The following is a 23,174-nucleotide window of genomic DNA, read 5'->3' as shown; positions in this document are numbered from 1 at the left end:
CTTAATGTCCAGGGCAAAAATTTATCAGGACCAAGACTCCTTCTGTCATTGCAGTAGTCAGGTTCTGATGCTCATGTTCCTCATGGAATCATCTATAAACTTGATGAGAGAAGGCCAGCCTCCAAAACTCAAAGACCAGGCAAGGAAGGTATTAATCAGAGTTTTACCAAAGATACCAATGACATCTTTGAAGGAGCCCCAGAGATCCACAGAGGAGCTTGGAAGTATCTGTCGAATGGACCATTATAAGCCATACACTACATCGGCTTGAACTTTATGGTAGCGTGGCCAGTAAAAAGGCAATTGTTTGAGAAACATAAGAAATACATTTGTAGTTTGCCAGACAGCATGGGGTAGGCTCTCCAAACACATGGAAGAAGATTCACTGGTCAGGCGAGACTAAAATTGAACTTTTTGGGAAAGGCTATTTGATGGAAACCCAACTGTTCCCATCACCCCAAGAACACCATTCCCACGGTAAAGCAACGTGGTGGCAGCATTATGCAGGGCCTGGAAAACAGGTCAGGATTGAAGGAAAGATGGATGCCAGTAAATACAGTACAATTTTTAAAAGAAACCTCTTTCAGTCTGCCATTAAGACTGGGGCGGAAGTTCACCTTCCAGCAGGGCACTGACATACTGCTAAAGCTACACTGGAGTGCTTTAAGGGGAATCATTTACATGTCTTGGAACGGCCTAGTCAAAGCCCAGACCCCAATCCAACGGAGAATCCGTAGCATGACTTAAAGACTGCCGTACACCAATGCAACCCATCTAACTTGAAGGAGTTGGAGCAGTTTTCTTGGGAAGAATGGATGAAAATCTCAGTGTCTAGATTTCATAAGCTAACACAAACATAATACCCCAAGAGACTTGCATCTGTAATCACAGATAAGATGGCTCTACAAAGTATTGACTTTCAGAGGGACGAGCACATTAAACCGTAGGATACCAGCGCCGTACATGTACGGTGCTGGGACCTGAGTCTGAAACTCCAGTGCCGTACAGCTACGGCGCGCTTATCAGGCAGGCGCAGGAGCTGCGTGCGCTTGATCAGCTGCAGGGGTTCGGCAGTCACTGATAGCTGGACCCCTGCTGTATGCTGCCGTATTAACCCTCGCACTGCCGCAGTCAGTGCTGACTGCGGCACGTGCGGTATCCTGACGGGTCCCAAGTGTCCATTGGGTCCCCACGCTGCTGTGACGGGGACCTGATGGCTTGGACGGCAGCCCGATGCCTTCATTAGGCCTCGTGTCTGATATCCCAGTGAGATGCGGCCCCCTGGATCTCATAGGAAGCAGGCTGTAAGTGTATTACAGTGAGTAATACACTTACAGCCAATGCATTACAATACAGATGTATTGTGCATTGCAGTGGAAATCTGCAAGTGGATTTGCACAATGGATTTTTTTGCAGCTACAACCATAACCTTATCATTGCTGTTGCAAGGAAAAGAGGGAAAAGTGGGGAGATGCATGACTAAGGCTCCATTCACACGTCCGTGGTGTGTTGCGGATCCACAACACACCCGCCCGGCACCCCTATAGAAATGCCTATCCACAGTGGAATTTCCTTTGCAGAAAATCTACCCTGTATCACCGTACCCCAAGGGACACCTGAAACTACCAGAAAGCTCCAAAGGCAGAATGCAGAGAAGATGGTACCTATTTGCATTATGTTGTACACTTCTCATCAACCAGAACCACCAGTATCTTATTTGCGTGGTTGCAAAGCAACATTTTTTAGGACAGTTTTCTGGTCACACATTTTAGCCATTAGTTTCTTTTTCAGACTTGTTTTTCTGCAGAGAAAAATGCAATGGACCCCCCCCCCCCCCCCCAAAAAAAAAAAGCGTAAAAAAGAACAAAAACACTGTGTGACCCCACCCTTAGTGGTTGTCCAAGATTAGCAAAAAAATTAACTTTTTCTGTCAAAACTATGCAGTCCGTGTCCTTTTTTATTTCTAATATTGGACAAGGCTTTATTCTGACCATACAGGAGAGGGTGGTAATGGCTGGTGCAAACCGTGCAGGAGCTGTCCAGCAGAAATAATTGCCAGCTTACGGTAACTATTATACTGTTATGTTAGCGGAAAGATGATAACTATGAGAATTCTAGATGTATTAGTTTCAGAAGAAAAAGAACAGATTACTTTTCTGACATGCGGAGGGAGCGTGCGGACAGGATCAGCTGACCAGGAATTTGGTGGCTGCGTACCGAGGGAAATGTTGTTTGTACTGGAAATAAATAATTTGTGTTTAATGATCTGTTTAACGATCTCGCGTGACTCACTCTCCGCTCACAAGTGAAATCGTACAGCTTCTCTTCATTTCATTTTTGGATCGACGGCGTTTTGTTATTATATTACAAGTTGCTGAGGAACACATCATTACACGTACTCTTTCTTCATGACTCAATCCCTACCATCTCATAGTAAGAAAATCTCCAGCAAGCTTGAGGACTGTTCCTTGGCTTTGTTCATGGGCGCTTTCATTCTATTCTGGTCACACTGCCCTGGTAGTTAATAACATAAAATGCTCATGCAGTGATAAGAGGGAATTTTAAAATGAGGGTTAGACAGAAAACTAAGTATGAAAAGAAATGGCAACCGTACAATGTCAGCCAAGAGAGGTAAAGTCTAGAGCAGCTCATCTCCATTCATGCCATACAAATTTTGGTCCAGAGGGGGAAAAAAAAGATTTGCAGGCAGCCATGATTAGGCTGGTGTCGCACAAAATCTGCCACAAAAAGCCGAGTGTGACACCACCCTAAAGGTGTTTTTTTGATGGTCGAACCTTAGGTCAAGCATCGTTGATCAGGTTGAAATCGTTGAGCAAATTCTCCTTTAAAGGGGACAGGTCTCGCTGATGCTTTGTTCTAGGGATGCCCATATTTCTGGAAGCACTACTCTTTTGGATTTAAAGGTTCACTGAGATTTCCAAAAACGTTTAATATGCCTTGGCGATATATATAAAAAGGTTTTAATTAGTGGGGATCTGAGTGCCGAAAGTCCCACCGATCACTAGAACAAGGAGAGAGAAGCAATCACATAGCACACACTCTCTCCTTGCTGCAGGAGACAAGATCAATAGAAGTCTATGGGCACGTTTTCATTCCATCTCTCGCAGAGAGGAGAGACCCTGCTATGTGATCGCATCTCTCTCCTTGTTCTAGCCATTGTTGGGGGTGTCAGCACTCAGATCTCCTCTGGTCAAAACCTTTCATATGTCACTATGACATACCAAGTTTTTGGAAAGTTCAGTGACTCTTTAAAGTTTTCTTTCAGTTACCTGTGTTACTACATCTCCTACCACATGTTTTAAAGGTGAGGATGGGAGACTATGCTTAGAAAGCAGGCAGTCTGATTGCCAGAAGACTGCATTTCTTCAGAAGCCTCTTCTGGGCCCCATGCAGCTCTTCTTCTATAGCTCAACATCCAGTTTCATGGTTAGAAATATGCAATAGTCTGAGTATAAAAATGCCTTAAATGGATTGTGTCATGGCATTTATTATGTAGAGAAAGTTAATACAAGCCACTTGCTAATGTATTATTATTATACATATTGTTTCCTTCCTTGGCTGGATTCATTTTTCCATCACATTATACACAGCTTGTTTCCATGGTTATGACCTGGATTACAAGGTGGTCTCCTCCGCTAGCGAGCAGGCAATTGCCGGGAATTAATGTTTCCCTCCCGACAATCGTCTGCATGATTGAGGTGTTTAATACACCCTTAAAAGGGTTATCCAACCCCTAAAATGCCTCCCCATATGCCCGGGCCCCTCACACAGGTTTAAACTTACCTGGCTCCCCAGCACATCCGGCGTCAGGGGGTGGCAGCCAGTAGCACGCCGCGGCGGGAACAAGCCTCCCTAGCATCGCAGGTGACTCTAGTGAGGCTGGTCTCCGTAGCGGCCTGCTATTGGCTGCCCCCAACGCCGGAGATGCAGTGGCGGCCGTGCGGGTGTCAGAAGCGATGCGGGTGCCGTGGAGCCAGGTAAGTATGACCTCTGTGAGGGGCCCAGGCATATGAGGAGGCATCTTAGGGGTTGGATAACCCCTTTAAGTGTGGTTAGATTGCTGTCCTGTATCTTGCAGAGTTGGTAAGCAGACATCTTCTTTTCATGCTTTTATTATTGTTATATAGGAGTATTTTTTTATAACATTGTTTTTATTGATCTGTTGGAGAGACCTTCTCCAATATGTATATCATAAGAAAGGAAAGAAAACAATTATCTCAAATACACATTGTCGTTTTGTACAAGATATACTGTATCTAATCAAGCGCTCCTTGTAGGTGACCTTCGTGTTATTTAAGGGAAAGCATAGTGTATACGTGTGTATATGATTTTCTAGATATCTGCAGAAAATGACTAGCTATTTTAATTGGACATTTTTTATTCTTTTTCGATTACATCCAGATATTTTTTCATCACCGTAAATACTCCCCATTAGGAGGTGTGAGACGGCCTTGTATTCCCGTATATATAGAGAAGTGCTTCCATGAGCATATTTTTCTTTTGTCTTTTCCTTTACTTTGTGTCGGTAACAAATTATAGACCTGGTTTTAACACGAGGCAGCAGTTCTCTGCTAAATTAAAGGCCATCATTCATCGTTGTAGCTGGGTTTTACAGCAGTGATGTGCTGCTAAAGGAATATTTCTTGTATCTTTTTTACTTCTGTTTATTTTATCTATTGATCTTATCCTGGAATCTATAGAGGGTTTTTTGCATTGGAATTGCTCACCTTTGGTCCTTTTCTGCCCCATGTACACATGACCTTCTGCATGATGTGCAGGACCACTGTATCCGACCTCTTACTGAACACATTGGGGCAATAGTTACAGAGGCCTCTGTCACATAACTCTTATTTGCATTCTGACAACTATATAGAAAAAAAAAACAGAAAAGGCACAACGCAAAGGGTGTTGTACAAAGGTACTATTTTATGAACGTAGCTCCTATGCAGTCCTGTGTATATCCATGGCTACAAGCAGGCACTGTGTAGTCTGATCATGAAGTTAAAGGGCGTCTGTCAGCAGATTTGTAGCTATGAAACTGGCTGACCTGTTGCATGAGCACTTGGCAGCTGAAGGCATCTGTGTTGGTCCCATGTTCATGTGTGCCCGCATTGCTGAGAAAAATGAAGTTTTAATATATGCAAATTATCCTCTAGGAGCAACAGGGGCGTTGCCATTACACCTAGAGGGTCAGCTCTCTCTGCAGCGGCCACACTCTCTGCTCTTTGATTGACAGGGGCAGGCAGTGTCTGGCCCTGTCAAAGTCCAGAGGGTGTGCCAGTTGTAGGAGATTTTTTTTAAATGCAGTGTTCTTTATTTTATTATGTGTTAAAGCAATCAAAGTTATGTTATAGTTTGTAAATCAAATATGACAGGAAATCTGCTCTTATTGAGCTTTTTGAAATTGCATTTTCTTTTGAAAGTATAGTGGCATATGTGCATACATTTAACACGCTAGTCACAGTACACACATCTCACGTCTAATGCAATGCCAGGTCAAAGTGAATATATACAGTACTTGCACTTTAAAAAAAAACTGCGCAAGATCCTTTTGATCAAAGTTGCTCCATTTCAAAGTTGTTATTTGCCAACAGTGTATTTGCTCTGTGCTGATTTTGTTTTTGAGTTTTATAAATGTTCACAGTTTTTTGCATTAATTTAAGGGAAAAAGAAAAGGACTATGACACAGAGGACTCAAACAACATCTTCCTCTAAATCAAAAGAAGAGTACGTACCTGAGAAGAAACAACCAGAGGTAAGACTCTGACCTCTTGATGGATATTTTTTGCAGAGGTGTAATTGTGTTATTTAAGCAAGTGAACGGCGCAGGACTGTGGAGAGCTGACCAAAATGTTATTATTATTTTTTTTATTTGTATTGATTTACACCTTTTTTACAAGTTGACTGCACTCAACCCACTGTGTTCGGGCCCGCGCTGCACTGTCCTGACTGCATACATCGTGAAGAAGTGTGCACTATGACGACGTATGCATTCAAATGACAGTGCAGTGTGGCCCCGGAGAAGACAAGGGAGCGTGACTAGAGGAGAGACCGCTGGACCTACAGAGTAGAGGCGGAGCAGGAGAGGTAAGTTGCAGTATTTTTTAGCATCTGATCTGAGGTTTGACAAGGAGGTCTAAAAAGGGTCTAATCTGAGGTTGGGTATGGAGGCCTGATCTGAAGTTTGAAATGGGGGTCTGATATGGGGTCTTATCTGAGGTTTATTGTGGGGGTCTGATCTGAGGTTTAAGATGGGGATCTGATTATTTGATTTGAGGGTCTGATCTGAGCATCTGGTATGGGGGTCTGATGTCTGAAGAAAAATATATCCTCCTCTAAAACATAAGTGCGTCTTATAAAGCAAAAAATATGGTAATATTGCATACGATGTGGTGGCAAGTTGGAAAGAAAAATGGTTTATGGTTTTGTTTTTATGGTGTTCCCTCTGCAGTAAAAGTTACCTGTTACCTTCATTTTGTGGGTCAGTACGATTACAGCCATAGCACATTTTTATCGTTTTTCGTGTGTTTTAATATTAAAAAATAAAAACTTTGAAATAAAAAAACAGATTTACATTGCCATAACTGTTTTACATCGCCGATTATTAGAGTAGGGACCCACTCAACAGAGGCCAACTTGATGTGGTGAATGGGCCTTTGTATTTTGATAAAAGATATACTAAGTTCCTCAATGTAGATGTGTATAAATTATGCTGAAAAGCAATTGATCAATGCTTGGAATGTGGATGTGCTATCCATATATATTTTTTCGCAGTCTAGTCTCCTACGTGTTCTGTTAAAGGGAACCTGTCACTCAAAACATGTTGTCTGAGCTGAAGGCAGCATGCTATAGAGCAGGAGGGTGAGCAGATTGATATAGTTTTATGGGAAAAGATTCAGTAACTGTAATTTATATATTTATATTCCTGCTCATTCTCGGCTTTGAAGTCAAGGAGGCGTTCCTATCAATCATTGACAGCTATCTCTGTATACACCGTCATAGAGGAAAGGCTGTCAATCACTCAAAGGAGCACCTCCTTAACTTCAAAACAGGAAATTAAATGAATAAAACAAAAGTTAAACTGAGTCTTTTCCCATAAAACTATGTCAATCTGCTCAGCTCCTCTTGCTCTATAACATGCTGCCTCTAGCTTACTTAGCATTTTCATGGTGACAGGTTCCCTTTAAGTCACCCCAATGCTGGATTCACAGCTACCCTGTTCCATACGTCTGTATAATGTCTTCCATACTGCCCCTGCTTTTTCTGTGTGAGAGGTGGGAAGAGGATCTGCATATAAGCAAAGCTTATGATTATCTTCCTTTTCTTAATACATTAGGTCATTGAGTTTTGCTGCGGACCTTCTGTGGGCAATGCTGCTTACTTTCTATAATATGTGTAAAAAAGACAGAGGGTGCAGCCATTCTCGTAGGCTCCCCGTCTGACTACTATTATAATGATTATACTAGAAAACTACCCAGTGCTGCCCGAGTATAAAATGTTGGTCATTTCCATGTCCTAATTTTTTTTTTGTAAGGCCAGTTTTACACTGGGATTTATCTTTTCCAGCAGGGGAACAGCATGCCGGATCTGTACGACAGTTTGCACACGTGTGTTGCAGTAAGTCCGCCCAACCCCATTCACTATAATGGGGAGCGGCAGAGGTCCGGCCGCAGCACGGCAAATATGCAGAGAGGCGTCTGCACAAATACTGCTGCACATTGATATAGAATAGATTATTATAATAATTATATATAATACTGAACATTTACATTTCTCTGCCCCTACTTACAGTGTCTTAAAACCCCTTGAATTTTGTCCACATTTTTTCACGTTACCTAAAACATAAATGTATTTTTTTGGAATTTTATGAGATAGACCAACATAAAGTAGCAAGTATGTAAACAGTTGGAGGGCACTCAATTATCTGGGAACACCAATATGAGGTATCAATAACCACATTTAATATATATATATATATATATATATATATATGGATGGCATTATGATGGGGGGATCTGTGGATGAGACTTATGGGGGGATCTGTGGATGATACACATAACAGACCCCCCCCCCCATCATAATGCCATCCACAGACCCCCCCCATCATAATGCCATCCACAAATCCCCCTCCCCATAACAGTGCATCATCCACAGATCCCCCATAATAGTGTCATGCACAGACCGCCATTAGTTCAAACCCACCAAAAGCACATCTTTTGGTTAAAAATTGTATTTTTTGTTATGTTCCTCCTCAAAAACCTAGGTGCGTCTTATAGGGCGCAAAAATCCGGCATATATCATTTTCTTTTCACTTCACACATACTTGCTACTTTGTGTTGGTCTATGACATAAAATCCCAATAAAATACATTTTAAGTTTGTGGGTGTTACATGAAGAAATGTGGAAAAATATTATTTTTCATTCTAATACTAGTAGTGGATATTTTTTGAAGAATTCCTATGTCTGTCACGTACGGTATTTCAGGAAAATAATCAATTGAAGGAAATGAAAATGTTATTCTATTCTATAGGAAGAGCGGCGAGATGGAACATTGTAATATCTGTGTATTAGTCTGACTTTGGCCACTCAGTACAATTTATAGAGGCCATAGAAACCTGCCCCTAACCTGCAGTCTTATAGTCCAAGTATAAAGACACTAGGGGGTTAATAACTATCATCATGCAGTACAAGAGTGTATAGTGGCTGTTATTATAGAAGACTGTGATAGTACTGCACATCTGTGTACATGAAGGAAATGCAAATGGCATATATTATCAATTACTGCTTGATATTGACCTTGTGCTTTGTGAGAAAAACTTTCTGTTCTTTTCCTTTTGTATTGATGGCAGTGCCATTTTCCTGAGCCATCCCCGCCTCATTCTCAGTGCCCTGCTGGCTTTCTTTCTTTCTGCTTTTTCCCCTGTGGCATTGCACATTGTGTTCAGCCAGAATGCATACTGAGAATGTAAACTAGACGCTCCAGTGTAGAAGCACAGAAGAAGCTATTACAATGCCGTGTATAAAACTATTAGTGGGTTGAAAACAAATCTTCCCATTGACGTTTGAGAGATGATAACGGGTGACTAGATTTTGTTATTTTCACCACTTCACGGTAGTTGAACTGTGTATATTTCTCAGTGGTTGGCTAATTTTTCACCTTTCTCTTTTGAGGCTAGTGCAAGCACATAAAGTATATTTCATTATTTCATCCCCATCACATTAATTTTTTTTACTGTTTTATTGCCACATATTTTTATACTGGATATTGGCATTGAAAAATACTGAACACAATACTCCCCACTGCAAATGTATGTTCGCCCAATAGAAAATATTTTCCGCTTTATAAGACAACACCATAAGATGCACCTAGGTTTAAGAGGAGGAAAATAAAAAAGATATTTTTTATCAGACCTCAGATCAGACCACTCCAATGTTAATCAGACCTCAGATCAGACCCTCACAATGTTATTAAACGTCAGATCAGACCTCATATCAGGCCCCCGCCCCAATGTTAATCAGACCTCAAATAAGATCCCTCTCAATGTTGATCAGACCTCAGATCAGACCTCCACAATGTTACTAAACTTCAGATCAGACCCTAATGTTAATCAGACCTCAGATCAGACTCCCAATGTTAATTGAGCTGTCGCTAACATAACAGCAACTGCCAGTGCAGGCCTAGGCTGATGCTGTGCATCCCTCCTGTGTTCTGCTCTTGCGGCGATTCTCCTGCTGCCAGGCTGCTGAATGGGGCCTTCGTCTGCATCAGTCAATGCCCCAGACCTTCCAGCTGCTGCCCTCAGCTCCAACTGTCTGCCCAGGCCCTCAGCTGCCCTGGTAACTGGTGTGGTGGACTGATGGTGGTACGTGCTGCCCAAGTAATATACTGTGTATTGTGTATATGTACTAGTAATGGGATGTACCAATATACTCTGTGTATACTATTACTATACTAATACTACATTTCTAAGACATTACATAGCATGTTACATAACCTATATATAGCATGAAATAGTGTGTGTATTGTAAGAAGGTACCTGGAATCATCGTGGATGGAAGGTATGTTTCACCGAGGTTCCTGGCCTCGAAGTAAGAGCCGGTATTTTATGTGTCAGCAGCAGCTATTGCTAATTGACACCTTGAGATTTAGCATGGCTGTCATAGCTGATCCGGGACGGCTATTACTGGGAGTAGTCAAAGTGCTGGGTGGGTGACTACTCCGCATGTTCCAGGCCAGGTTTTGCCAGGCATAAAAACCAGCCAGCACTGCCAGGTGTGGTGGATTTACCTCCTTCTGACAGTGGAGCTCAGGAGTCTGTGTGCTGTGAACTGAGGGCTGTGCTGGGATTTGAAGTTTGAGCCGGGCTGGAGGACACGGGCCCCTCTAAAGACGAACAGGCCTCCTATGGACTTAATGAGGCTGAACTGCTAACAGGGTTTAAATTAACACCCAAGAGAAAAGGTGACTTTTATTGTTTATGGACTTTCCCTGTGTCTGAACAAACGCCAAGCCACCTTCATCGGGCTGTTCTCAGAACTGCCTGCTCCCGGTGACCACATGTGTTTCAGAGCGGATCGCGGCGCAGGCACAGGTAAGGACTTACCTTTGCATCGCCGCACTTGGGAATAAAGATGGCAGATCGCATGTGTTCGTCAGCGAACACTGCGAACTGGCCATCACTGTCCTTCAAGACACTGGACGATCCTCAACCCAAATTAAGGCCCTTACTGGTGCTGACTGCAGCCCCATAACTATCAGATGGAAGAAAGTTTTATTCTCTGATGAGAAAAAATTTAACCTTGATGGTCCTGATGGTTTCCAACCCTACTGGCATGACAAGCAGATCCTACCTGAGATGTTTTCTACGCGCCACAGTGGAGGGGGCGCCATGATGGTCTGGGGTGCTTTTTCCTTCAGTGGAACAATGGAGCTTCAGAAAGTGCAGTGGTGTCAAACGGCCGCTGGCTATGTCCAGATGTTGCAGAGAGCATTCCTCATGACTGAGGACCCTCGTCTGTCTGGTAACGACTGGGTTTTTCAACAGAACAACGCTACAGTAGACAATGCCCGCAGGACAAGAGACTTCTTCCAGGAGAATAACATCACTCTTTTGGCCCATCACTCTTTTGGCCCATAACATCACTCTTTTTGGCCCCTGATCTAAATCCAATTGAGAACCTTTGGGGATGAATGGCGAGGGAAGTTTACAAAAATGGACAACAGTTCCAGACAGTAGATGGCCTTCGTGCGGCCGTCTTCACCACTTGGAGAAATGTTCCCACTCACCTCATGGAAACGCTTGCATCAAGCATGCCAAAACGAATTTTTGAAGTGATAAACAAGAACGGCGGAGCTACTCATTACTGAGTTCATGTTTGGAAGTTGGATTTCTGTTTTGGGGGGGGGGTTTAGTTATTTTGGGGAGGTGTGATCCTAAACTTTTGATCAGCTGAAAAACAGCCTGTTTCTGTCTATTCGTTGTTTTCGTTAAAATGAACGCTCAAAAAATATTTAGTCTCGCTCCCATTTATTTTTGTTGCATGTTGTAGTTCTGCTTGAAACCTTGTTAAGATCCAGACATGCTAAATATGTTTTTTTGCCATTTTTCAAGTGGTCTTAAACTTTTGATCAGGACTGTATTATAAGGCCACTGCACACACATCACACTGATCAGCTGATTCAGGCAGCCGCAGCACCAGAAATTATACTGTGTACAGAGCACAGGTCTGTACATGGTATAGCAGCCATTCATGTGTACTGAAGCTCAACTCCAATTTCTTTTTTTTTTATTTAAATATTTTATTTGTAATACAAAAATACATATCCATATAACATTTATGCTATTATAAGAGCCTAAAGTCCGTAAGTTTCTGATTTATAAGCATAGTTAATAATAATTTCATACAATTACCCATACTTATGGGGATAATACAGGTCAAATGGAAATCTCGCTTGCTAAGAGGAAAGCGGTGCTCCCCCGACATCGGCAGCCCAATCGGGCAAACACATACAGCATCTAGCTTAGCATGTTAATATCTATAAAGGGCAGAGATCGGGGGCCCGCGGCCCGGGCGGCCACCAGGGAGCGAGCGCACACCCCACGCGTCCTCTCCCAAATATGGGTGAAGAAGGACAGGATTAACACTCTTAAATCCATTCACCTGGTGCTCACATTAACCATGCATAGCGGGCTTACAACGATCTTTGATCGGAAACATTTCTTGAGGCAACCTAGGGGGTCCAGCAGTCTTCTACCGCAGTGGAGAAAGGAAAAAAAAAACACATGCATATTTTGCTGCCTCATCCCCAGATAGTTAAGATTGAAAGTTAATGCCCAGCTTAACCGTACCTCGCATACAATCACACCAGTATCTCAGGTGCAAGGGGACTCAGGTCGAGTATCACTCGGGAATCACCGGCATTTTAAAAGGAATGTGGACAAAAACACCACCAGAGACCGGCCCTGTCCCCTAATAGCACCCATACAACATGTATCGTATCACTGCCTACAGTCAAACCACATATCAGACAGAGAGAACCGCATTTTGGGTCGCACCCGGCCCCCGGGCCGCCCAGGGTCCCGAGCCCCGGGTCCCCGCCCATATAGCGCACAGTGCCCTGATTCAACAAAAAACTTTGGCCATTGTTAAATGCCGGAAAGTCCCGCTATCCTCCAGCGTTCCTAGAGTAACTTCACATCCTTCGCCAATTACAATGCATACAAAAAAAACGGACTAATAAGATCAGTGTATACCCAGTCTGTATGTTTAGTAAGTAATCGGACTCCAATACAGTAAAAAAGTCCGTAAAACCTGAGTCTTTCACCACCCTGTTGCAGAATTGGCTATTTTCTCAGTCATTAAAAAAGCAGAGTTGAGAAGCTATAAAGTAACCCTTAAAATAGGGGAGGTTAAGACCTCCCTGGTTGTAGGGCATGGAGAAATAGAGTGCCTTCAATCTCACACGCTTGCGCCCCCATAGTAGGTCGTTAAGCATCCGCTCTATCAATCTAAAATACTTGTCTACAATCCATACAGGCGAGCTACGCAGGACATAGAGGACCTGGGGCAGTACTACCATTTTTATTAAAGAGATTCTGTCCGCTCTTGCATGTACAATTTTTTGCCATATCTTTATTTTAGCCCTCAGCTTTATCATCAGGGGAATCAAATTAAGTTGTAAATATTCCTGAGGTTTGGCAGAAACTGAAATCCCCAGGTACTTTATTGAGTCAGAAACTGTTAACTGGTTATCGCAGTCAACTCGCAGCTCGTCTATAGGAAGGAGAACAGTCTTCTCCCAATTGATCTCCAGACCAGACGGCACAGAAAAGGAACCAACCAAATCCATTATGCGAGGGAGAGTGGTTTCTGTTTGATGAACAAAAACCAAGATATCATCTGCATAGAGGAATACACGGTCATGCTTCCCCATTATGCCAAAACCGGCCACCTGCAGATCCTGCCTTATGCTAGCTGCTAAGGGTTCAATGTAGATATTAAACAAGAGAGGGGAAAGAGGGCAGCCTTGACGGGTACCTCTTCCTAAAGTAAAGCTCTCTGTGATCGTATCGTTAATCCTAATCCTAGCAACTGGGGAGCTATATAATAACTGAACCATCGCCACAAATCTAGGGCCAAAGCCCATTTTTTTCCATCACCTCCCAAAGAAAGGTCCACTCCACCCTGTCGAAGGCTTTAGTGGCATCCAACGACAGGATGGAGCGGGTACCACATCCCGGAGACTGAATATTCATAAATAACCTGTGCAGGTTATGATGGGTACCCCTTTTTGGCATAAAGCCATTTTGGTCTGGGTGGATAATGGTGGATATGACCCGTGAAAGCCTCCTAGCCAAAACTTTTGATAGTAACTTAGCGTCTGTATTTAATAACAAAATTGGTCTATAGGAACTCATTTCTATCGGGTCTTTGTCCTTTTTAGGAATTAGAACAATAAGAGCCTCCATCATAGAAGAAGGTAGGCTCCCTCCCTGTATTGCCTGGGAAAAGACCTCTAGCAGCTGAGGAAGAATCACATCGCTATACTTACGATAGACCTCATATGGAAGGCCATCAATCCCTGGCGACGAATTCCCCGAGACAGATCCCAAAGCCTCCTGGAGCTCCAAAAGAGATAGCTCCTCTTCCAGATATTCTATTTGGGCTTCATTTAAGGTAGAAAGTGGAATCCTCTCCAGGAACCGCGTCGCCAGGTCGGGTGACAAACCAGAAGAAGGACTATATATCTGAGTAAAGTATTGTAAAAAGGTGTCCCTAATTCCTTCTGGGTCTGTTATAATTTCCCCCACTATATTGCGAATAGAGACAATAGATTGATTTTTCTTGTCTTGTTGTGTGATTATCCTAGCTAAAAGCCTACCAGGACGTCCAGATTCCGAAAAATATTTTAGGCCCTTAAAGAATACTCTATGATTTGCTTTCTCTATTATATAGTTCTTCAAGGAACAGCTGGCCTTCTGCATCTCCTCCCTGTTATACTCAGTAGGTTGACTGGTGAATCGCTCAGTTGTGTCTGCAGCCGCCTTGGCCAGTTCCTCCTCTTTTTTTTTAAATGTTCTCTTTGCTGCAGCAATCTCGCTTATAAAGACCCCCCTCAGATATGCTTTCAAGGCATCCCATACTACATTAATGTTAGCAGAGGGAAGATTCACTTCCCAAAAGGAGGACATCAGGGATTTAATGGACTGAAGGTTATCCATAATAGTAAGCCAGTATGGATTCAGCCTAAATCCTAACCCCCTATTATCCTTATTCTTCCCAGTGCAAACCTCAACCAGTACAGGTGAATAGTCCGAAACTGTTCTTACCCCATATCGTATCTTCCGGATATTACTCAAATTGCTCTCATTGGTAAATGCTAAATCGATCCTAGACATTGCTCTACCACCCCTGCTAACACAAGAGTATACTCTCTTTCCTCCGCCAAGATATTCCCATATATCCACCAGTCCAACCTCCGAACAGAACTGTGACAGCGGGGAATTACATACATTCCTCACCCGTTCTGCATCTAGTGTGAATCTATCTTTATTGGGGTCCATGACCGCATTAAAGTCCCCCATCAGAACTAGCCGGCATTCTGATCTCCCTTCAGAAAAACGTGTTAGCTGGATCAGTGGGTACATTGAGAAAGGCGGAGGTATATAAAAGAAAGCGAGGATGTAGTTGCAACCATGCAGCTTACCATGCAAAAAGATAAACCTACCCTGGTCATCTATATGAGATTCTATAAGGGTGAAGTCCACAGAATTATGAATCAGAACTGAGATACCCCTAGAGGAACTACTAAAAGTGGAGTGATAAGATTGGGAATACCATCCCGTTGTCAAGCGGAACACGGTTTCTTTAGTGAGATGAGTTTCTACCATGCAAATAATTGCTGGAAGGTATCTCTTTAAAGCATCTATAATAGCTTGTCTTTTGACCCTTTCCCCAAGCCCTCTGATATTCCAAGTTACAATTCTAGTGGACATCCTTTACTGCAACGGGGGAAAAAAAAAACACAACCCCATAGCTGCAAGGTGGGTCTTCCCTCCCATCCCCCCCTCTCTATTGATCCGCCCAATCAGCGAACCTCTAACCTCAGGCCATTCTCCCCCTCCCCCGCTCCATCCCCCCTCCAACGCTTCAATCATAGTAGTGCGCAATTTCAAATACCCCTTTGCTCCATCCAATCTAACACTTGCTGTGGTGTTTCAAAAAAAAGAGAAGTCCCGTTGTGGATCACTCTTAGTTTCGCTGGATACTGAAGGGAATATTTAATCTCCTTGGACGCCAGGCGTTTCTTTATCTCTATGAAATTTCTTCTTTTTTTCCTGAGTCTGCCGAGCAAAGTCAGGAAAAAAGAGCAATCTAGTACCCTGATATTCAATGGGAGTACATTCTCTTGCTCTTTTCAGTATCATGTCTCTATCGACGGATGATAATAATTTCATTAAAATTGCACGCGGCAGCCTCCCTGGGATAGGTTTCCCTCCTGGGATTCGATGGGCTCTTTCTATTTGAAACATGGAGGAAAAGTAGTCACTGCCAAGATTATGCATGACCACATCCTTGAGTTGTTCCTCTAAATGTCGACCTTCCGCTCCCTCTGGGAAACCAATTATACGGACATTGTTTCGCCTTGACCTATTTTCAAAGTCCTCTAACTTATTTTGTAGTGCTTGATTTTCTGTTGCAAGAAGCAAAGTTTTAGATTTCAACATATTAATATCGGTTTGCAAAGAGTCCACAGTTTTTTCCACATTAAGGACTCGATCGCGGATCTTTACCAGGTTCTCTCTAATTGAAGAAATGTCACTCTGCACAGACCCCAGTTGAATAGACATCTCTTGCACTAAAGTGCCGTTGTTCTCCACGGCAGAGAGAATTTTATCCAAAACGGAGGGGTCGTGTTCAGTTCGCATCTGTGCAGAGAGACCTTCCCCTCCTACTTCCTGATCTACCTCCGCTGAACCGTCCTCGGAAAGTTCATCAGTTTGGGGAGTTTAGTAGGTTTTTTCAGATTAGCGGAGAGTTTTGTTTTAGCTGAGTTCTTCTCATTTAAAAAGGGCGACTTCAAAAACTTATCAATTTTATTCTCTAGGGTCTTAGAACCCAACTTTGTTACAGAGGAGTCAATCGACCGTCATTTTGGGGCCATTCTTATTCCTTTTTTCTTCCCAGTCTCTCCTTTCCCCCTCTTCCCCCTTCTCTTTTTTTTATTTTAATTTATTTTATACTCTTCTTTATATCCCCCTTTGCTTATTTCTCTTCCTCTCCTCTTCCTCCCTTTTTTTCTTTTACTTTTTTTTTCTCCTTTTTTTTTTCTTCCTTCCTCCTTTTCTTCTCCCTTTTCCCCTTCTTCCTCAATTTTTTTCTTTCCTTTTTTTTTCTATAGCCTTTCCTCTCCTCTCCTTCCCATCTATTCACCCCTCTATCCCTCCCTCTCCAGCACCGCAGAGGGAAGGGGGGCAGCCAAATTCGCCTCTATACAACCGGAAAAACTTTAGCCGAATAGCAATAAAGTCACAATTAACCACCTCCCGACCGCATAACGCACGGATGCGTCCGGGAGGTGGTTGATTTATTCCTCCTGGACGCATCCGTGCGTCATCTCGCGAGACGCGAGATTTCGGTCACAGCCGGCCCGCGCATGCGCATCGCGGGCCGGCTTTTCGAAGCACAGTATTTCGTCAGCAGCCTGCCGGCCACGATCATTGGCTGGCAGGTTGCTGATTTTTAAAAAATCCAATCAGCAGCCATTTAACCCCACATATTAGTAAATATGATGGGGTTATATGGCTGCTGTGCTCCTCTGCTCCTTCTTTTGGTCGGTTGGTTCCAGCAGAGGAGCAGAGGAGCACACATCACTGTGAGTACCCACTACACCACATACTAGCCCCAGATCACCCCAATTAACCCTTTGATCACCCCTGTCAATCACTAGTGAAAGGAAAAAAGTGATCAGTGCAAACTGTCACTTTTTTTTTTCACTGGTATTGACCGTTAGGTTTCAGTATAGTTTAGGCCCCTTGGTTAGGTAGTTTAGGGATCGGTTAGCGCCCAGCCCACCGCACCGCAGTCCGTTATTCGCTAATTAGCGTATCGCTAATCAGCATTTGTACTTTTATAGTATCTGGAAGTGATCAAAACTGATCACGGTCAGATCTATAATAGTACTAGTGTCACTTTAGTTCTCCCTCCACCCAAAACGCAGTGTTTGCCCGATCAGGCCTGATCGGTCGCCCACACGTGCGTTCGCCCACGCCCGCCCCACCGCAGTGACAAAAAAAATTTTTTTTTGATCGCTGCACATTCACTTTACACGCACTGCGGCGATAAAAAAAATCAGTTTTGATATTTTTTATCAACCGCAGCGGCCTCCGGTACTTCGCTAGCCTCCCATTTGTAAGACAGGCTTGCTTTTTTTTTCTTGGGTAGTCTCAGGGAATACCCCTAAATTTTGTTGCCCACATGTCTAACAGGGGGTATTCTTCTGAAGAGGCCTACAGGCTTCTGACCCAGTCGGATGAGGAGTGGGAACCCTCATCTGATGAATCCAGCGGGTCAGAATACGAACCTGTAGAAAGCAGTGGCTCTCTGACCCAAAGTTCGGACGAGGAGGCTGAGGTCCCTGATAGCAGCAGGCGTACCCGGCCCCGTGTCGCTAGACCGCAGGTTGCGCAGGATCCGCTTCAAGAGCAGCAGAGTGGGGCTGGTGCTGTCGGATTACGTGGTGAGGCATACACCAGCAGCCCAGCCCTTCCTGGACCTAGTACCAGCACTGCCGTAGAACATGGTGAAGTAGCGAGCACCAGAAGGGCAGTTGAAGCTGGTACGGTGGCACGTGCAGTAGTGACCCCGTCGCAGCCACCGCAAAGACGTGCCTGTAGAGCCCCTAGAATCCCAGAGGTGCTGGCAAACCCTGATTGGCAGTCCCCAACTTCAGCCGCACCTGTAGTTCCCCCTTTCACCGCCCAGTCTGGAGTTCGGGTTGAGACAGCTCAGATCGGTTCGGCCCTGGGATTTTTTGAGCTGTTCTTGACTGCGGAGCTCTTAGACTTAGTTGTGGCAGAGACAAACCGGTATGCCACACAATTTATAACCGCTAACCCGGGAAGCTTTTATGCCCAGCCTTTCCGGTGGAAACCAGTCCAAGTTTCCGAAATTAAAACTTTTCTGGGCCTCCTCCTCAACATGGGCCTGACAAAAAAGCATGAATTGCGGTCATATTGGTCCACGAACCCGATTCATCACATGCCCATGTTCTCTGCTGCTATGTCCAGGACACGATTTGAGACCATCCTGCGTTTCCTGCACTTTAGTGATAACAGCACCTCCCGTCCCAGAGGCCACCCTGCTTTTGACCGGCTCCACAAAATTCGGCCCCTCATAGACCATTTCAACCTGAAATTTGCAGATATTTATACCCCAGAGCAAAACATCTGCATAGACGAGTCCCTTACACATTTTACCGGGCGCCTTGGCTTCAAACAATACATCCCAAGCAAGCGCGCCCGGTATGGGGTCAAATTGTATAAGCTCTGTGAAAGGGCCACAGGCTATACACACAAATTTCGTGTCTATGAGGGAAAAGATCAGACCCTGGAGCCGGTCGGTTGCCCTGCTACCTGGGGAGCAGTGGGAAGATAGTCTGGGACTTGGTGTCACCCTTATTCGGCAAGGGGTACCATCTTTATGTGGACAATTTTTACACAAGTGTGGCCCTCTTTAGGCATTTGTTTCTAGAACGGATTGGCGCCTGTGGTACCGCGCGAACTAGTCGCGCGAGCTTCCCCCAACGGCTCGTTAGCACCCGTCTTGCAAGGGGGCAGAGGGCCGAACTGTGTAACGAAGAACTGCTCGCGGTGAAATGGAGAGACAAGCGTGACGTTTACATGCTCTCCTCCATTCACGCAGACACGACAATACAAATTGAGCGAGCAACCCGTGTCATTGAAAAGCCCCTCTCAGTCCACGACTATAACCTCCACATGGGAGGGGTGGACTTCAATGACCAGATGTTGTCTCCGTATTTAGTTTCCCGCAGAACCAGACGCTGGTATAAGAAGGTGTCTGTATATTTAATTCAATTGGCTCTGTACAATAGTTTTGTTCTCTACAGTAAGGCTGGGAGAACTGGATCCTTCCTCAAATTTCAGGAAGAGATCATCGAGAACCTCCTGTATCCAGGAGGTTCCGTGGCCCCATCCACCAGTGTAGTTAGCCGTCTACACGAGCGACATTTCCCCAATGTCGTTGCTGGTACCTCAACCCACCCGTCACCCCGAAAAAGATGTTGTGTCTGTAGCAGGAGTGGAATAAGGCGTGACACCCGCTATTTCTGTCCTGACTGTCCTGACCACCCTGCCCTATGCTTAGGGGAGTGTTTCCGAAAGTACCACGCACAGGTACACCTAGCATAGGGATCATCTCACCAGGATAGGCACACAGGGCTATTAGGGCCCATTCACTCACAGCTGCTGCAAACGTCTCCTTTCACATGGGACAAAGTGCATAACGCACTTTGCCACATCTTTGGGCGATTTGCGCTTTGCACATTGACCCATGGGGGGGAAGAAGAGGTTTGTTCTATAAAGGTAAAAAAAAAAAAAAAAACACCAGTAAGCAAACACGTTAATGTTTAGTTCAAAAAGTTAGTTACATGTTCTGTTCCAAAGTTAATAAAATTATTGCGTTGTGGCCTGGTTTTTTCTTTTTTTTTTTTTTTGTCTTTTTACCTTCCAGGTGGACCAACCGATCTACTAGCTGCAGCACCGATGTGCATTCTGACAGAAGCATTGCGCTGCTGTCAGATTACACGCAAGTCGGTGTATGCGGCGCTGCAAGACGGGATTTTCTCCTCTGCAGTGACAGATACGTTTGCCAAGGCATACGAGCTGAGGAGGAGGCGGCGTTCCTATGCTTTGGCAAACACTTTGTATATATATAAAAAAAAAAATAATCCCGGCAATGATTTATTCATCCACATCGATTGATGCGAATGGAGAAATCTGGTTTGCCAGGGCATACGAGCTAAGTGGGTATGGATGTTGGGCGGAGCTCCTATGTCCTGGCAGACGCCTTTCCCCTCCTTTTTTTTTTTTTTTGTCAGAGATTTTTTCATCCACATTGATCGATGCGAATGAAGAAATCTGTGCCGTTCATTTTTTTCTTTCAGCCCAGAGGCTGAACGGAAAAATAAATCTCATTACCTGTATGCTCAATATAAGGAGAATAGCAGAAACTCCTAATGCTGGCCATACATGTAATGATTGCGGAGACCCTCAAATGCCAGGGCAGTACAAACACCCCACAACTGACCCCATTTTGGAAAGAAGACACCCCAAGGTATTTGCTGAGGGGCATATTGAGTCCATGAAAGATTGAAATTTTTGTCCTAAGTTAGCGGAAAGTGAGACTTTGTGAGAAAAAACAAAAACAAATCAATTTCCGCTAACTTTTGCGAAAAATATTTTTTGAGATAGGAAATTTGGGTTTTCATGAGCTAATATTTTTTACACATTTTGATTGCAAAGTACTTCTCACACATTTGGGCCCCTAAATTGCCAGGGCAGTATAACTACCCCACAAGTGACCCCATTTTGGAAAGAAGACACCCCAAGGTATTCTGTGAGGGGCATGGTGAGTTCCTAGAATTTTTTATTTTTTGTCGCAAGTTAGTGGAATATGAGACTTTGTAAGAAAAAAAAAAAAAAAATCATCATCATTTTCCGCTAACTTGTGACAAAAAATAAAAAGTTCTATGAACTCACTATGCCCATCAGCGAATACCTTAGGGTGTCTACTTTCCGAAATGGGGTCATTTGTGGGATTTTTCTACTGTTTGGGCATTGTAGAACCTCAGGAAACATGACAGGTGCTCAGAAAATCAGAGCTGTTTCAAAAAGCGGAAATTCACATTTTTGTACCATAGTTTGTAAATGCTATAACTTTTACCCAAACCATTTTTTTTTTTTGCCCAAACATTTTTTTTTAATCAAAGACATGTAGAACAATAAATTTGGCGAAAAATTTATATATGGATGTCGTTTTTTTTTTGCAAAATTTTACAGCTGAAAGTGAAAAATTTCATTTTTTTGCAAAAAAATCGTTACATTTTGATTAATAACAAAAAAAGTAAAAATGTCAGCAGCAATAAAATACCACCAAATGAAAGTTCCATTAGTGAGAAGAAAAGGAGGTAAAATTCATTTGGGTGGTAAGTTGCATGACCGAGCGATAAACGATGAAAGTAGTGTAGTGCCGAAGTGTAAAAAGTGGCCTGGTCATGAAGGGGGTTTCAGCTAGCGGGGCTGAAGTGGTTAATTATTTTCTCACGTGGCCCAACAAAAGGGGCGAAGGTCCTCGCTGATCTTCAAGATGGCAGAGATCCGGATGGCAAGTCAGCAAATGGTCCAGTAGCCTTCAGGAAAAGGAGACTGCAGGCAAAGAATCTTCAGAAAAAAATAAAATTAAAAAAAATCACACCGATCACCAGCAGAGGGAGCAAGCAGCAAACAAACCAGGAAGCCGGTGAACAACTGAGCCGAGCAGAGCAACGGAGTCCAGGCACATGCCACGCACCAGAGAAGAGAGGAACCAACTGAGGAGGGAGACAAGAGGTCCAGGCGGATCAGAACCCTGGAACAGAGAGGAGCACACCAGCAGCAGGAACCATGAGCCGAGAGGAGGCGGAGGGAGCCACCAGCCAGCACCCAGACTGGTAAGCAGATCACAGGAACCCGACACTCCAAGGCAGCTGAAAAGGGTGGTTAAAGCGCCACAGCGTCGCAGCACGCAGAGGCGGTCAGCGCTCAGGATCTCAGGAGTCGGGAGCTCAACGTCCGCGAGCTCAACTCCAATTTCAGTGAATGGGAGGTGGGCTGCAGTACACCTACGGTTGAAATTATGCAGAGTACAGAACATTCTACTTCCAGCCCCACACCTTCTATAAATTCTGGTAAAAATATCTGTAACCCAGGCAACCACTTTAAATGTGTGTCAAAAATGTATATTGTTTTTCACTGTGGTATTTGCTTCTGCTGGGGCAGTATTCTATTGTATGCACTTATATAGCACTATTATATTCCGCCGCGCTTTACAGACATTGGCATTAAGCTGTCCCCAATGGGGCTCACGATCCAAGTTCCCCATCAGTATGTCTTTGGAGTATGGGAGGAAATGGAGTACCCGGAGGAAACCCACGCAAACACAAGGAGAACATACAAACTCCATGCAGATGTTGTCCTTGGTCAGTTTTTAAACCCAGGACCCCAGTAGCAAGTAAACAGTTCTTGAAATTGATGTGTTGTAAGCAGATAAAAAGCTTAAGGATCTAACAACTTTAACAAGGGACAAATAGCAATGGCTAGATAAATGGGTCAGACCATCTCCGAAATCATTGGGTTTGTTTGGTGTTCTAGTATACAGTGGTTAATGCCTTACAGGCACACAATAGTAGACAGGCACATGATTGCCCTAGGCTCATTGGCTCATGGCTTTTGACTAACCAAAAGCTAGCCTGTCTGGTCCGATCTCATAGCAAAGCAGCTGTAGTAGATATTGCTGAAAAAGTTAATGCTGGCTATGGTAGAATGCATCAAAGCTTGCTATTCAGCTGAAAATGGGCCAGTGTACCCATGCCT

At 43.9% G+C, this 23,174-nt stretch overlaps 1 protein-coding gene across 1 annotated transcript in view; it reads left to right on the top strand.

The window, feature by feature from the left end:
• The window catches only part of APLF (aprataxin and PNKP like factor), a 265,162-nt gene that overhangs the window by 149,577 nt on the left and 92,411 nt on the right, over positions 1 to 23,174 (top strand). Inside the window, exon 7 of the mRNA XM_044291261.1 lies at positions 5,685 to 5,776. Within this exon, the coding sequence (XP_044147196.1) occupies positions 5,685 to 5,776 (92 nt within the window). The remainder of the gene's footprint in view (positions 1 to 5,684; positions 5,777 to 23,174) is intronic.

This window comes from Bufo gargarizans, chromosome 4 (assembly GCF_014858855.1).
Source record: "Bufo gargarizans isolate SCDJY-AF-19 chromosome 4, ASM1485885v1, whole genome shotgun sequence".
Lineage (NCBI taxonomy): Eukaryota > Metazoa > Chordata > Amphibia > Anura > Bufonidae > Bufo > Bufo gargarizans.
This window is presented reverse-complemented; position numbering and strand designations above follow the sequence as displayed.